This window comes from Hemicordylus capensis, chromosome 1, assembly GCF_027244095.1.
Source record: "Hemicordylus capensis ecotype Gifberg chromosome 1, rHemCap1.1.pri, whole genome shotgun sequence".
Lineage (NCBI taxonomy): Eukaryota > Metazoa > Chordata > Lepidosauria > Squamata > Cordylidae > Hemicordylus > Hemicordylus capensis.
Window position 1 is genome coordinate 100,146,141 of NC_069657.1, and position 16,432 is coordinate 100,162,572.

The 16,432-nt window shown below is 43.4% G+C and overlaps 1 protein-coding gene across 2 annotated transcripts in view; it reads right to left on the reverse strand.

Moving 5' to 3' along the window:
- Positions 1 to 15,230, reverse strand: part of TPCN2 (two pore segment channel 2) — a 53,594-nt gene extending 38,364 nt beyond the window's left edge. Inside the window, exons 1-7 of one of the 2 annotated variants that reach the window (XM_053286652.1) lie at positions 14,947 to 15,230; positions 7,978 to 8,036; positions 7,446 to 7,522; positions 5,681 to 5,858; positions 4,167 to 4,283; positions 1,408 to 1,514; positions 292 to 364 (exon numbers count right to left, since the gene is read on the reverse strand). In XM_053286652.1, coding sequence (XP_053142627.1) covers positions 292 to 364; positions 1,408 to 1,514; positions 4,167 to 4,283; positions 5,681 to 5,858; positions 7,446 to 7,522; positions 7,978 to 8,036; positions 14,947 to 15,115 — 780 coding nt within the window. In that variant the 5' untranslated portion in view covers positions 15,116 to 15,230. The remainder of the gene's footprint in view (positions 1 to 291; positions 365 to 1,407; positions 1,515 to 4,166; positions 4,284 to 5,680; positions 5,859 to 7,445; positions 7,523 to 7,977; positions 8,037 to 14,946) is intronic. The other variant, XM_053286653.1, reaches the window with a different exon arrangement.
- Between the last annotated feature and the right edge of the window lie 1,202 nt (positions 15,231 to 16,432).

A 16,432-nucleotide genomic window follows, 5' to 3' on the forward strand; every position in this document is an offset into this window, starting at 1 on the left:
AAAACAAGTTATGATGGGCACCCTCTCGACATGTCCCTTCTCAGTATTCCCTGAACCAGACCAATGGATGATCATGATCAATTTGCAACAAAGGTGTGCAATATTATGTTTAGGGCTAAGAACACACACAAAATTTACCCAGACCCATGAGAAAATACCACCAACCTAACACACAAGAAAAATAGTGACAGTTCTGACAAAAGAAGAAAAAGGTCTGATTACATTTGCCCTTGTTCCTATGTCTGTTCTCTCAGTAAATCCACCACTATATCAAGCATCCTTGTTAGTTACCTTTGTTCGAGCAAACAGCAGCATGCCAAATATGGTAAAGAGAAACAGGTGAAGTGCTAAGAGCAGCATAACACTATTAGAAAGAAAACACAAATGCCAGCATTAGTTTTTTTATTTCATTAAAACACAAGGAGGGTGCGGGTGGCGGGGCAGAGTGGGATGCTTTATGCCAATGCTCAAATAAACCAGAAGAAATCAGTTTTTAAAATCACTCATCAGTTCAGGAAAACATCTTAGCTTGAAGAAGTTTTCATGAATTCAGTCAAAAATGGTGAATAAGTTGGAGAAGCCACTCTGCTGCTCAATTCTTATGAAAATGCAAAACTTTTCACTGACAGAAGCAAACTTATCCCTTCCTATCTCAACAAAGGCCCTATTCAGACATTACACTTTGCATGAATGACTTTATATTCATTTTAAAAATGAACTTGGGTATAGGCCCCCAAAATGCAGGATTCAGGTAGGATTCAGATACATTAAACTTAGTGTATAAGTAAGTATGGTTTATAAGCAATGCATGTGCATACACAGTATGTTGAGGGGGGTGAGGGGAAACATTAAAACCCTCACACAGCAGAGTATGCTCTGGTGGTAAAGAAGTTCAGCCCAAGAGATTAACTGGAGACATTAGGCTGAGTTCAAAAAATAAATACAGATTTATTAAAAAATTAAATACCACATGCAGAGAGAGCCACTGAACAACATACACAAGCAGGCACTAGCCTTCAGCAACAACTGAATAGTTCTAACTGACCAAGACAAACCTATTAAAATCTCACCATGCCTCTAGTGGCCAGAAGAGGTTACTGTTGTGCTAAGAGCAATGCTTTCTCAATTCTAACACTATACAGTACATAAACAGGACGTGTTTTGAACTTGAGTGCAGCTACATGTTATATAGACACAAATCCATCCTCAATTTTCAACAGTTGTCCAGGAGTCTGTCCTTCTAGATTCATCCCTCCTCCCAGCATTGGTCCCAATCTAACCAATTATGCAGGCTTTCCCCTGCTTCCCCCCTCCAAAATGGTAACATAATGTAGGGGAGGAAAGGCGATATTTTTCACTACATTTACTATCTACTGGCAGATGGGTAATTGCTACAAAACATCCCACCTTGCAATTTCTGGCAGTGTCCTTTTGATACATTTTAGTGTCTTTTTCATCATTGAAGAGTTCTGAAGGAGGAAGAAAGGTCGGAGGATTCGTCTTATCCTCAGTTCCTAAGATTTTAAAAAGAAGTTATATCTGGTTCCGAAAAACAAGCCAACATCCAAGCAAGAGAAACAATTATTTCTAAATGCAATGTCTGCTTGGTTTGATCAAACTAAACACTGACGCTGAATTTTGAAAAGGCAATGCAAGCACATAAAAACAGAAGTCCAATGAGAAGGGAATTGCCATTAAATTAGAACTAGACGCTGCTAATGAAATTCACATACAGCAGGTTTAACACAAACCTATAAGTGGTGAGCAAGTTTGCAACACTGAAGTTTGAGAGATGTGCTTCATCCGTACAAAATTTGGCAGTAGAAATTACTAGAGCAATTTTTCCGAAAGACCTGTTTAGATCTCCATGAATTATAGATAGTTGTGGATGAAGGTGATTGGTTTTCTTAAGATTTACCTTGAGATTTCTCCGCTCTTAAGTTTTTCCACTTGATGTATATTGACACTTACTCTGATGAAGAACTCAAAAATATTGTTTAGCGCTACGCGTTTATGGTCTCTATTCAACATTCCATAACTTATTGTATCACTATCTACAATATGGTTCTTATTTTGGTTTTCATTTAACATTGTATTACAATGGTTTCTATCTGTGGCTCTTACTTTATGGCCTCTACTTAACATTGTATTACTCATTGTATGACTATAATATGGTTCCTGTTTTGGTCTCTATTTTATTCATTATATGGTTACAGATTCTGACATCGTTGGGAATATATTTTGATCTTCTTCATACAATAGTACTCTGCTTTCTTCTTTCTTCTCTACCCAGGCTTGGGTAGCCCAGCCCTTCTACCCAGGGTTTTACTACGGTTAAACCTATGGTTCTTTTTAACTCAGTAGGCAATCATGTACACAATTGCCCTTGGGTAACTGGGCTTCCTGCCCACCCAGCGCCATTTTTGGCAGTGAAAGAGTGGTCATGCAGTGTGGCTGCAATACTAAGAGCAGACACTCCACTGCTCATGCACAGCATTCTGGGTCCATAGAGGACCCAGCAAGAGCTTTTCCTCTCCCACCAGCACTCTGCCAATTGCCACCCTGATGCGTGTGGGGGCGTGCAATCGGGGAAGATATGATGTTGGTTGTTTGCGGGGAGGCAGGTCGGAGCTTGCCTCCCCGCCTGCTGTCCCCACCGCCCAGGTAAGAGGTTGTGTGTGCTATAGCCCTCACACAATTTATAAAGTTCTAAAGGATAGTTCTGACAGGAATCGGCTAATTGAGGGTTCAAGAAGCTGGAATCAATAGATCATTTGCTTGTTCCTAGAAGACTGTTTTCAATTACTTGTATTTTAACGATCTAGGAACCAGACCAGCAAATGTATCCAAATAATCACTAAACTATCAAAGAATGAGATACAGGATGTTGATATTATAAATTTGGCACAAAATTCTGCAAATAATTAAGCATAAAACTCTTCTCCATTTGTTTCCTGTAAATTTAAATAAATAGTTCTGTTATCTTTGTTTCCTGTCTGAGAAGCACATGTTTAGCAGCAGTGGTGAAGTACAGACATGTACTGAATAACACTTGTTTAAATGCCCTACACAGAGAGGGAGCTGAAAGTAACACATGAACTACTGAATGAAAACTTCAGACAACACAGTTGCCCTTGAAGATTCTGAGTATTTTTAATTACAACCACAGCCATTTTTTTTAAAAGAAAGTTAATTTTCTATCTAGATACTGAAATTTCTGCTATATATTCAGGTTTTGCTATAATCCATTACCCAACTTTAAGAATAATGATTTAGATATTAAATAAATTACAGATTTCATTAATAAAAGCTTTGGAGATATTAGATATTAGTTCATCATAATAACAATCATAATCCTGAGCAGTAATTGCTCAGGCTGCTCCCTCCTGCGTACAAACTTAAAACTTCGAGCAAGTCACCACACAACTGTACTCTTTTTTAACCACACCAAAAAAGTAGATCTTACTAGTAGTACCAGCGGCTCCCATCATCTGGGATCAATTTCCCCGATTATATGGGGCCTTGTCCCTCTCCATGTGTATGCACAAGGAACTCTAGAACTTGTAGTTTTAAAGAGAATGTGTCAGAAGGATAGGGGTGTACCTTGGATTTGCAGCCCTAACTTGTTCATTATCAGTCTGATCTGGACATACCATGCATCAAATTATAGGTAGTGAGATCTAACAAATATATAATAGGCTTGAATTAGCCATGTGGGAAGGTTAGAATGGCAATGCAGATTGAAGCCCTAATCTCCAGGTTTCTAAAAGCTCTTATAGCAAATTACCTGTAAAAGATAAAGTTTCACTACTATGTACATGTTTTGTAGTACAGCTCCTAACCTTCATTTTGATGTATAGTATGTCCAGATTGATTCCGTGATTTCAGAGCTGAGACTGTTTTTCCAAAAGCAACCTAAGCCATGCAGTGCAGTCATTTGTGACCTTGAAAATGACCTTAAAATTAATTTTTGAGGATGGCATTACCCACATCTTCTTTGTCACCCTCTGTACAATAGATGTGGCATGAGTGTTGATTTTAACATGCTGATGCCAGTAATTTACTTTCTAAGGCATTTTGTGGATGTTGGCAGGTCTACTAATAGAACACTTTAAAATTTGTTCTTATACCCATCAATTACACTCTCTCTCTCTCTCTCTCCTTACCTCACTACAGGATAAGCTCATTGAGACAATCCAGTCTACAAGTGAGACTATTAGAATCAGGATATATGCCATCAGCCACTTGGTTTTCCGAAATTCTTCCCATCCTATTAGGTAACTCTGAGGAGGCAATCCATGTTTGAACAGCAGTTAGGACATTGTAAGATAAAGAAGACCTTTCTAGGAAAGAAAATGGCTTCAACATGTAACTAGCTTACTGCAACTGGCCAGACCACCACCTTTTTATTTTTAGCTGCTTTTTAAATAACATTTGTCAAATACATATATCATATAATGAATTGTATTTCCCCAAAATTTATTAGGGAGCTAATAGAGCCAGCGTGGTGTAGTGGTTAGAGTGCTGGACTCGGACCGGGGAGACCCGAGTTCAAACCCCCATTCAGCCATGATACTTGCTGGGTGACTCTGGGCCAGTCACTTCTCTCTCAGCCTAACCTACTTCACAGGGTTGTTGTGAAAGAGAAACTCAAGTATGTAGTACACGGCTCTAGGCTCCTTGAAGGAAAAGTGGGATACAAAATGTAATAAATAAATAAATAAATAAATAAATGGGAAACTGAACTTTTGCCTTGATGCTGGTTTTGCAGCATCTTGTGTCAGGTAAAATACCACAAAAAAGAACACTCTCTTCTTTGTTTCTCTATTAAAGTCATGAAAAAAAATAGAATGTGTGTGAATATTCACTGTATAAGGCTGAATCTTTGAAAATAGAAATCTTTTGAAGCTGTTTTACCCCCTAGCCATTCAATTTTAAACCTTACAAAAGCCACATAGTACTTTTATTTATTTTTTTACATTTATATCCCGCTTTTCCTCCAAGGAGCCCAGAGTGGTGTACATGGTTACATTTATCCTCACAACAACCCTGTGAGTTAGGTTAGGCTGAGAGATACATGACTGGCTCAGAGTCACCCAGTGAGTTTCATGGCTGAATGGGGATTTGAACTCGGGTCTCCCCGGTCCTAGTCCAACACTAACCACTACATCATGTGTTCTTGCCACACACCCAAGTCAACAATCATTTGCAGACATCTGATGGGTCCCTTCAAAATCACACTAAGCGACTCTATAGGTATGCATGGTTCAAGTTCAGACAGTGGAAGGTTCAGACAGTGGAAGTTATCAACACAAAAAGAGCAGTATCTTATGATAAGTAAGGGGAACAGTTCCGTTTTGTCATGCATCTATGAGATGCAACCCTGTTATAACCTACTACTATATATGTGTTGCACACTCCTATGTAACATTGACAGTTTCCAGCACAGAAGCAACAGCTCATTCTGCTGTACCAGCCCAGGTCCACTAGAAATGCCAGTCAAGCACTACAAGTTGCAGTACTGCATCAGTCACGGTGTGTGAACAAACATTTAAGAGCAGTGACACCGACTCGACGGCACTTTTTTCCTCTTAAAAGAAAGGACCCATAATCTGAAGGCAGAGAACTTTAACCCCATCCATGAAAATGACTTTAGAAACATGCCCAGGGCATCACTAACCTTTACAGAGACATCCAGTATAAAGACAAGGAAGCAAAGCAGTTCAACTATCTCTGTCAGGCCACAAGGAGGCTCCCAGGCTTTAGAGCGATATCGCACATCTGATGTGATGGTAAGTGAAGAAGGCGTTTCAATGAATGCAAGAGCCAGGATTAGTGTAATTGTGGCAATCAAAACCCTAGGAGAGCAAGAGACTATGAATGTAGCAATTAAATGAAAACTGGTCCACAACGTTAGTTTACTAAAAAGAACTATGGAACTACAGGTTGAGTATATCTTATCTGGACTGCTTGGGACAAGAAGTGTTATGGATTTCGGACTTTTCTGGGTTTTGGAATACTTGCATAATAAAGGTCCTCCCTTTCAGTCTCTAGTCTCCCCATTGGCACTGAAGGAAGAAGCTGACCAAGAGAATCAAACAAAACAAGTCACCAGCCCCTAGAAGCAGATCCGCTTCTGCCCCCTCCCCTCCTGTGTGTGTGTGTGTTTTGTTTGTTTGGGCAGAGAAACCTCCAGCCAAGCGTGCCACTGGGCTGAGAGGAGGAGGGGAGGAAGCGGTGGTTACCAGAGCACCAGGGAGCTTGCTTTTTTCTCTTCAGCACACTGCCACCCTCCTCTTCGACCTCCTCCTCCCTCTGCCGCCGCTGGAGAGTTTCTGCACAGGACTCTTTTTCCAGGCAGAAACAAACACACACAGAGGAGAGGAGGGGGGCAGAAACGGATCCACTTCTTGATGCTGGAGTCCTGTGTAGAAACTCTCCAATGGCAGCAGAGGGAGGAGGAGGTCGAGGAGGAGGAGAAGGGCAGCAGCATGCCGAGGGGAAAAGCAACATGCATCATCAAAAACATTAAAAAGCTTCACAATAAAAACAGAGCTGCAACTAGAGAGAATTACAGACGAAACCCCTGTCACTAACAGCCTTCTGAAATAAGTAAGTTTTGACTGCATGTTTAAAAGCAGCAAAATTGGGAATCTGTGAGCGAGTGAGTTGAGGCGTTTTATTTTTTGTTTTTGTTACGGCATGGTGTCCGGATTTTGGAGCATTCCGGATTTCGGATGTCCGGACAAGGGATACTCAACCTGTACAGTCATACACATCGGCCAATATCCTGACTTAACCAAACACGGGCATTCCTAACAGTGCCTTCTCAGCCCTAGCCCCTGCAATGATCTCCACACTCTCTGAAGCGTGGGCACAATATATGGTTGGAGCTCACCCATGTTCTGAAGCCACTCTGTTAGCGCGAAAACACATCACTTGACCTTCAGCAACATGTTTCCACTCTAACAAAGCAGTTCTAGAGCACAGCCATGCTTCATGCTGCACCCTTGCACAAGAGCACCCATGTTTCAGAAAGCAAAGAGGGGCTAGCGCTACGTCGGCACTGTTCACCTGACGAACATAGTATGGTTGTCAGCCATTATCTTTAGGAGTAGCCAAAACTTATCTTTGAAAATAATAATTATAAGCCAAGTAGAAAAGCTGACTTCGTCTGTACATTAAAATGAGGGTGTGTAATAGCGCTCTTCCCAAATGTTATAGTGTAATGGACTGAGATGAAGACACTTAATCTCTTCAGACTAAAAGTCAGAGAAAGTCCAGAGGAAGCTAATCCTTTTTACAGGGAACACTGAGAGGCTGTAAGGGAATATACAGACATCTAAGATGGGAAGCAAGTATGTGTGGAACTACCGACAGGAAAAGGTTGTAAGAGGCAGAAATAACCAAGGAAATACAACAGCAAAGTGAACCCGGTTTCTCACCATTGGCAAACATCTGAATAATACCACCGATACAGCCATAAGGAGAAAGAGTCCACACGGTGATTTATGGAACGATACTAAAGAAGTGAAAAACAAGAGAAGTCATTCAAGCATCACACTTGCTCGGCTCCAAATCGGGCCGTATAAAAGTTACAGGCAACTATTCATTTATTTAATCTGTATGCCGCCTGACTCCGAAGGCTCTACTAATGCATCATTCAAAGCAAATATCTACTAACAACTAAACATTATCTTCATACCAGAAAGTTCTTAAGAGGTAATACGATATTCATCTTAACCCAAAAATCTAGAAGTACAAATATACAACAAATATACAACAAAAAGTTTTACTACAATTAGTAGGATACTTCATTACCGCATAGAAGGTAAGAGTAAATCACAGAGCTCAAAAGTAATTAAAATTTATACCATATGCCAGTAGCTGAACAAGAAACCCAATACTAGATACAAAAACAAATCTCCCAGTTTGCTTGTGCCACAGTCTGATAAATGAGACATAAGCTGAATGTACCTGAATTGCATCTTCAATGAAGACTACAGCTTGGTTGAAGTAGAGGTCATGATCAGTAACTGCAAAGTTTAAGCATGTGATAGTCATTTCTGAGGTCCCATCAAAGCTACTAACTGGATTTAGAAATTATGGCAGAAGAGAGTACTGTTTGAAGTAAGCCTTGATGCCACCACCTTCATGTGTGAACCGGGCTGTGAATTGGCACTGTCAAAGAACACTGAATTTGAGGTAATGTAAAAGGATGCAAATGCTGACCACAATTGCAGGCTCCTGAACTGTATGTTGCATTTAGGTTCAACAGATCTATATTTTCACAGATATGATAAATGGTTTAACAGGAGAAATTGTGTTTAAAAAGAATTCTCAAATATAAAATAGGGAGATTCCATCATAAATTTTAGCCAGGAAAGTTAGACAGCCTCGACATTAGTGAATTCTAACAAGAAATTAGGAATGTGTCAAGAAGTTATTAGAAGATCTGTAGAGTTTCTCATGCTTCTCAGCTTTACAGGGCAAGTTCAGACAATACTTTCCAACCAGCCCTGCACCCATGTAATTAAGACATGAATTCACGGAGAGCATGCATGTATCTCTGCCCAGCCAACCCACCATTCCTCAGTCATACAGGGGATGGTGCATCCCAAACTGCCCCTCTACTAAGGTTTCAAATACTACTTTAAAGTAGTATTTGGAGCACATGTAGAGGGGCAGTTCAAAGGAACCATGCCACCATTCAATGAACAGGGCACAGTGGGAGAGATGTGTGTGCTCATGTCTTAATCATATGGAGCAGGCCAGCTGAGCAAATCATCATCCAAACCATACCACAATTCACTTGTCTGAAGAAAAATGGAAATAATTGTTTTACTATGATGTGTCTAGCAATGTTGCTTTAACATAGGACACGTTGCCAATAAAATATCTGGCACCCAATGAAAGAAAGTCAGAAATTACACTAACATTTATTACTTAGTATGACTAAAAATATATAAACATCTATTACACACACACCGCCCAAGTCAAAATCCTGAATACTGGAGTAACTGACCAAACTACAACTTATTTGTTAAGATCTGCTGGGGAGACCCTTCTCTGCAACTTGCCAACATCTGAGGCGTATTCGATGGGACGCGAAGACCTTTTATGTAGTCACACACAGACTCTGGAACTCCCTTCCTAGGACATCTTGTCTTGCCTCCTCCCTATTAACTTTCTATCATGCTATGAAGACATTTTTCTACTGGCAGATTTTTTTTAACATTCATAGTGACTAAACATTTATTCCTGCTGCTACTGTGGTCATGTTAGGCTTGACTAATCCCTGTGCATGGATATCCATGGTAAGCCAGACAATACCTTACCAGCCCACAGTTAGAAAAGGGATGCACTGAAAACATGCCCACTGTGACACTTCTGTGGACCTCCTGACATCTTTCTAGCATGTTCCTTTATTACATGAGGGGGCTCTTCCTCCTAATGTCTTCTTCACCATGCTCATGTTGCTCTACATAAACAGAGGAGTCATTCAGATAGAGCCCCCCACACAAACACAATAAAGAGACGCAATGGAGGCATCAGCACATCTGCAGAAGTCATGACGGGCATGCTCTCGGCAAGTCCCCTTTCTAATTGTGTGGGCTGGGAAGATATTGTTTATGTCCCTTGCTAACTGGGCAATGAGGCACTTTTAAACATGGTGGTCCTCTTTATTTAGCAGGGGGAGAATAACACGCCCTATCTAGCCCCAGCAGAGTACCTCCATTGACTGTTGCTGGTGTCTGTCTTATGTTTCTTTTTAGATTGTGAGCCCTGTGGGGACAGGGAGCCATCTTATTTATTTGTTATTCCTCTATGTAAACTACTTTGGAAACTTTTGTTGAAAAGTGGTACATAAATATTTGTGGTTGTGTTTGTATGTATGTATGTATGTATCATATGTATATACCACCCAAAGCTTATGTCTCTGAGCAGTTTACAATACAATAAAAATTAACAAAAAATCAAAAAGGGTTGTCAGAGATGGAGAGGCTTTTATTTCAGCAGGGAGTGCATTCCAAAGCCTTGGGGCAGCAACAGAGAAGGCCTTTCCCTGAGTAGCTACCAGACGAGCTGGTGGCAACTGCAGACAAACCTCTCCAGATGATCTCAGTGGGTGGTAGGACTCATGGTGAATAAGACACTCTCTTAAATACCCAAGGCCTAAGCTGGTTAGGGCTTTCTAGGTTATAACCAGAACACTGTATTTTGCTCAGAAACTTATCAGCCAGTATAGCTCATTCAATACAGGATTATCTCTCCGAGATAAACCAGAGACCAACCTGGCTGCCACATTCTGTACCAACTGCAGTTTCTGGGCTATGTACAAAGGCAGCCCCACATAGAGCGCACTGCAGTAGTCAAGTCTGGAAGGTACCAGCATATGTGTACTACTATTCTGAGGTCATTTCTTTCAAGAAATGGATGCAGCTGGCATATCAGCCAAAGCTGATGAAAAACACCTCTGGCCACTGCCTCATCCTGGGACACTGGGGATAGGTTTGGATCCCGAAGCACTCCCAGACTGTACCTGTTCCTTCTGGGAAAGTGTGGCCCCATCCTGAACCGACAGATCAAAACAGTCTCCAGAGTTCCAACCCTACACAATAAGTACCTCCATCTTATCTGGATTCAGTCTCAGGTTGTTATCTCTCATCCAGCCCATCACTGTCTCCAGGCAGGCATTTAGGGAGGTTATGCCTTCTCCTAATGATATGGGGAAATAGATTTAGGTGTCATCAGCATACTGATAACACCCTGCACCAAATCTCCTGATGATCTCTCCCAGCAGTTTCATGTAGATATCAAACAAATTGGAGACAAGATGGAACCCTGAGGGACACCAAATGAAAGTTCAGATTTTGAAGAGAAACCGTCTCCAAGAGACAAACCTCTGCTCAAGAAGTAGGAGAGAAACCACTGCAAAGATGCTCCCACGACCCCTCAGACACTCCAGAAGGATACTATAGTTGATAGTAACAAAAGCCGCCGAGAGATCCAGAAGGACTAGCAGAGTCACACTCCCTCTGTCAATTCCCAATTGGAGATCATCCATCAGATCAACCAAGGCAGTCTCCACCCCATAGCCGGCCCAAAAGCCAGTTTGAAATGGGTCCAGATAGTCAGTTTCCTCCAAGACTGCCTGGAGCTGGGAGGCCACCACTTTCTCAATCACTTTGCCCAACCATGGAAGGTTGGCGACAGGCTTATAATTGTTTAACTCTGAAGGATCCAAGGCAGGCTTCTTCAGAAGCGATCTAATGATTGCTTCCTTAAGACAAGGAGGCATCCTGCCCTCCCTTAGAGAAGCATTTATAATATGGAATTATAATAGTATAAACCCGATAGTATAAGCCATGTTGGACAAGGGTCAAGAGAACAGGGGGAAGGCTGCACTGTTCCAAGCAGCTTGTTCACATTCTCAGGAGTCAAACTTTAACTGATCCAGCCTTATCACATAAGAGTTATTGGGGAACACCTCTGCATCAGACACTGCAGTAATTGTGGGGTCTGAGTCTAAGTTGGCCCCAATAAGAGATATTTTATCCACAAAGAAATCATTAAAAACATCACAATCGGTAATTGATGGGCCAAAATTCTGCTTCTAGGGAAGAGGGACATGCACTACCCCTCTCAACCCTGAATAACTCCACTGGACGTGAGCTTGTGGATGCAATATGGGCAGAAAAAAAACACTTCTTTGCCAAATGTATAGCCTGAGCATAGATCTTCAAATGCTCTATGTTGTAATTTGTCGGATTCGAGTAGAGTCTTTCTCCACGCACTCCAGTCGTCTACCCGATTGCTTCAACCCCCGTAGTTCTTCCATGTACCAAGGGGCCAATTTTGAAGCGGGTTTGAGAGGACGCTAAAGAAAGTTCATGTCTACTGCCCTGGTTTGCTGTTTAGTTTGCTGTTCTAATTCTCCATCAATGCATCAACAGAAACACCGGCAGAGCCAACACTAAATCCTTCCAAGGCTTCTTGGAATCCTATTGGATCCAATAACCTTCTCATGCAGATCATCCTAATAGGCCCCTCACCCCTGTGGAGGTGGGACATTATTGTGAGTCCAACCTTAACCAGATGGTGATCCATCCATGACAATGGGGAAATCACATGGAACACAACTCTGATCAGAGTGAAAGACCAGACAAGCATGTGACCAACAATGTGCATCGGTCCCAAGCCAACTTGGGATAGGCCCATAGTTGTCATGACCACTATGAACTCCTGAAACGCCCCGACAAATTGGTCCCAAAGTGAACATTGACATCCTCCACCACCACAAGCCTGGGGAACCAACAGCAAGCATGAGACCAAGTCTGTCAGTTCAGTTAGGGACTCCGCTGGGCAGCAGAGTGATAGGTACACCAACAGAAGTCCCAGTCTATCCCTAGTCCCCAAACTTAAGTACCCACATTGGATATGGTCAGACACTTCGAAAGGAATCCTGACAAAGGTTCTTATAGACCACAGCACATGCTCTCACCCGCTCCTTAACAGAATACCCTGGAGGGAGAAGCCAGGAACAGGCTGGGCCACCAACTTCCCCCAACCAAGCCTCTGTGATACATACCAGGTCAGCCCCTTCATCCGTAATCAGATCATGCCTAATTTCTGATTTATTCTGGACTGACCTGGCATAACAAAAGAGCAAGGTGAGGTTCCAAGGTTGGTTGGCACTACTCCCCAAGGTCAAAGAGCTGGCAGGACAGCTGATATGGCCCGTCTCCCCATCTCCAGATAAACCCAGACACATTAGAAACAAATCTCACCCAAGACTTAAAACAACAGAAGTAAAAAAATATCCACCCACCACTACCACACACAAGTTCAGAAAGCCTGGCCCTCACCCTTGTCATCCCCCAAAGTGGCTCCCACCAAGGGGCAACCCCCTTTGGTGTTGCCCCTTCGGTGGTGAACCCACTGCCACAAGCACCGTCCTTTCCTATATAGGCCCAGAGTTGCTAGTCTGGGCAGGTGCTGACTCACCCTGGGCCGACATTAAGAGGCAGAGAGTGGTGAGGGTGAGAGGAGGCAGGCAGCAGAGCTGCGGAGAGGAGGAGCCCAGCCAGCTGCGGTGAGGAAGTGGCGGCGGTGGGTCCAGGCCGGCCATGGTGAGGCGGTGGCTGGGCCGCCAGGAAGAGGGCGGCGGAGGCCTGGCGGGGGTGAGAGGAGGCAGGCAGTGGAGCCACACCCGAAATGAGTCCGGGCAGGCGCTGGAGCCGCACTGTGCCTGGCCAGCGGGAAAGGAAAGCATGATAGCGGCGCAGACATGGGCAGAAGGTTGGGGGGAGGTCAAGAGAGACTGGGGCAGAAGGTGGGGGGAGGGGGAACTGCCGGCCCCAAAGAGCACACAGATGCTCTGTGCAGGGTCGGCTAGTAATGTGTAATTCACATGATTTGCTTTCCTACCAATGCATGAACTACGGAATTACAGTTGTGCACATCCTAGTAACCTCCCAACTAGACTACTGTAATAAAGTCAATGTGAGGTGCCTGAGTATTGTTCTGAATTCACAATTCGTTCAGAATGTGGCAGTCCAATTTATTTTCAGTGTGTAAGCTATAGCGAGCATGTATGAGTTTCATTGATTGCCAACTTGTTTCCAGGCAAAATTCAAGATGCTGATGATGGTTGCTTGGTCTGGGTCTACAATTACAAAAACAGGGACTAGATCCCTGGAAAATGTAGTGTGTACTACAGTTTGTGTATGTACAACTGTACAAAGCATACGGGTCAACAAAATGTGCAATCTATCTAGATTATACATATGAATAGAATATCTAAAACAGTCCTGAGTGTGTGGAAAGAGGCTTGTTCCATAAGCCATCATTATTGATGTTGTGACTCTATGGACTTTCACAAAGCACTCAACTACTGTTTATAGGCTTGAACTCCTATCCTGACAACCATTAGTGTAAGTTCCATGAGTGATTCTGTGAGCTCAACAGCTAAATTTATCCTAGATCTTTTTAGTTACTCCAGCCCAGCCAATAATATGTTGACAAGGCAGCAAATACAAGTACATTCAAGGGGACACTCCCATACCTTCCTAACCAGCAGAGATCATCAAAATCAAGCTAAGGTTGTAATTCTCTTATGAGGACAATACTGATGTCAACCAAACCTTGGTTTCAATGCCTGCTCTGGAAATCTCAGATAGTGCTTAATTTCTCACTAAGGCTCCAATCCTATACACCAGGGGTTTCTCAAACATGGGTTCCCAGATGTTGTTGAACTACAACTCTCAACCACAGCAGACACAACAGCCTTTGGCCATTGTGGCTGAGGATGATGGGAGTTGTAGTTCACGTTTGAGAACCCCTGCTAATACACACTTTCCTGGGAGTAATCCCTTCAGTGGACATTGCTTCCGGTTAAACGTGCAGGAACTGTAGGGGAACACTGTAGGGGAAGTAGAGGCTCACGGCTGAGACAAGTTTCACTTTCTGCTCTGGAGGCCCTCCTCCAATCCCATATGCGCGCTTGATATTATTATTCAGCAGCGAGGAAAAGGCAATCTGTTAATGTTCAGAGATTCTCTTCTTTATAACTGCCCATTCCACGCAGACTTTAAAGGAAATGCTCAGCCCCGGTATCGGTTTGCAAAGAAAGAACTTAGAAAAGGCATAATTCGGCAGAAAGTGCCTTTAGGCATGCATCGATTGCCATTTTCTATTGGTTAAACACAATCATTCCCAACGCATCGGTGGTTAAAAGGGGAAGGGCATCCTATGTCGAAGGCTGTAGCTGCCCCCGACATGGTTTAAGGCACGGCTGCACCCCCTCATTTCAGACAAGCCCTGGTGTTGAAAAGACGTCGCTGGGTCCAATCTCTGTCCTAATAATATATGTCCTGCACAGAGTGGTAACCCCGTCCCCATAGGGAGAAGCGGCCAGCAGACAACTCCGATTTCCCGGCTCACCGTTCCCTATACTGTAAGGCAACGAGGCCGCGGACTCGACGCAGCATCCATCGTCTCTGAGGTCAGTGCTGTCCCCGTCCGAGTAGAGGCGGCTCAGCGCTCGGGCCGGCCGGCCGGGACGTCCTGGAGACAGCAAAGGCTCTGTTTCGGCGCCGGCTCCTTCCTCCATAGATCACAGCAGCGAGCGGAAACAGAGCCAAGCGCTGCTCCCTCCAGGCAGGCGGCAGCTGAGCTCGCCCGGCAAAGAAAGAATCAAGAAGAACTCGGTCCTCCTCCCGGGCAGTCGTCGCTTTGCACCGCGGGGGGGAGGGGGGGGAGCTCCGCCTGCTACACGTGATGGGCGGTGTCTACCGGGACCAGGCAGTTGTTGTGTGGCAAGCCTTTCCGATTGGAAGCAAGTGCCCAGGCGGGGAGGGACTGTGGCGTTGGCCGGTTTAGGAATTGAGTTTGCAGAGTTCCGCATTGTTGCTAAGCCGCAGGCAAGGGCAGAGAATGCTGCTGCAGGACCGTCGCCTGCATCGTCGTGCCTTGTTTCTGAATTTCCCAGGAGCAGCTACTGTATTGCCTCTACTTGGAAACAGAATGCAGAGGGCTCCCTAGTGCAACAAGACAATTATCATGTTTAAAAAAGCTAGAGGAGGAGGTGGAGTTCCCTGCAGAAGACTACAGTACACCCTGCCTCCCTAAGGCGGATGCGTACAGGCGCGCTCTGTTTGAGCTTTTCCTGTTTTTACACACTAGTAAACGCTCGGCTAATAAAAGGAATCATGGGTGATGAGCTTCTTTTTAAAAAATCCTATCTTCCTGCTTTACATAAATATGGAGCTGTGTTACCTTACACCTGCTCTTCCCTCCTCCAAGAGTTTGATGAAGTTGAAGACATGAGGGAGTGCTGTATCATGACAAGCACTGTTTTCCCCGTCATAAACCAAAGAGAACCGCCTTCATGTTATTAGGCGCTATATTATGTAATAAATAAACAGAAGGAAGGGAAAATGAGAAGATGCAAAAAATAAATAAATCATAAAAGACATAAAAATATAAAAATAACTTTATTTAATTTATTTATTTTTACATTTATATCCCACTCTTCCATCAAGGAGCCCAGAGCGGTGTACTACATACTTGAGTTTCTCAAGTATGAAATAGGTTGTGAAATAGGTTAGGCTGAGCCCTGTGAAATAGGTTAGGCTGAGAGAGAAGTGACTGGCCCAGATTCACCCAGCTAGTTTAATACAACTGGCTCGTTTAATTATAATCTAGTTTGTTCAGCCGAGGGAGAGTCAGTGGCCTTGCTGCTTCACAGCATGAAGCCTCCTTCATGCTGTGAAGTACAGCCTGTGTCGTCAGCTGTGCTTAAGACTGGGAAACTGCTTGTCAATTGACTGGTCAGATATTTTCAGTTGCCCAAACTATTATTTGACCCAGTCAATATTCATTGTGGTCAAGAATGCTCTAGTGGCTAGCTGGTAGCTGTCCTCCATGG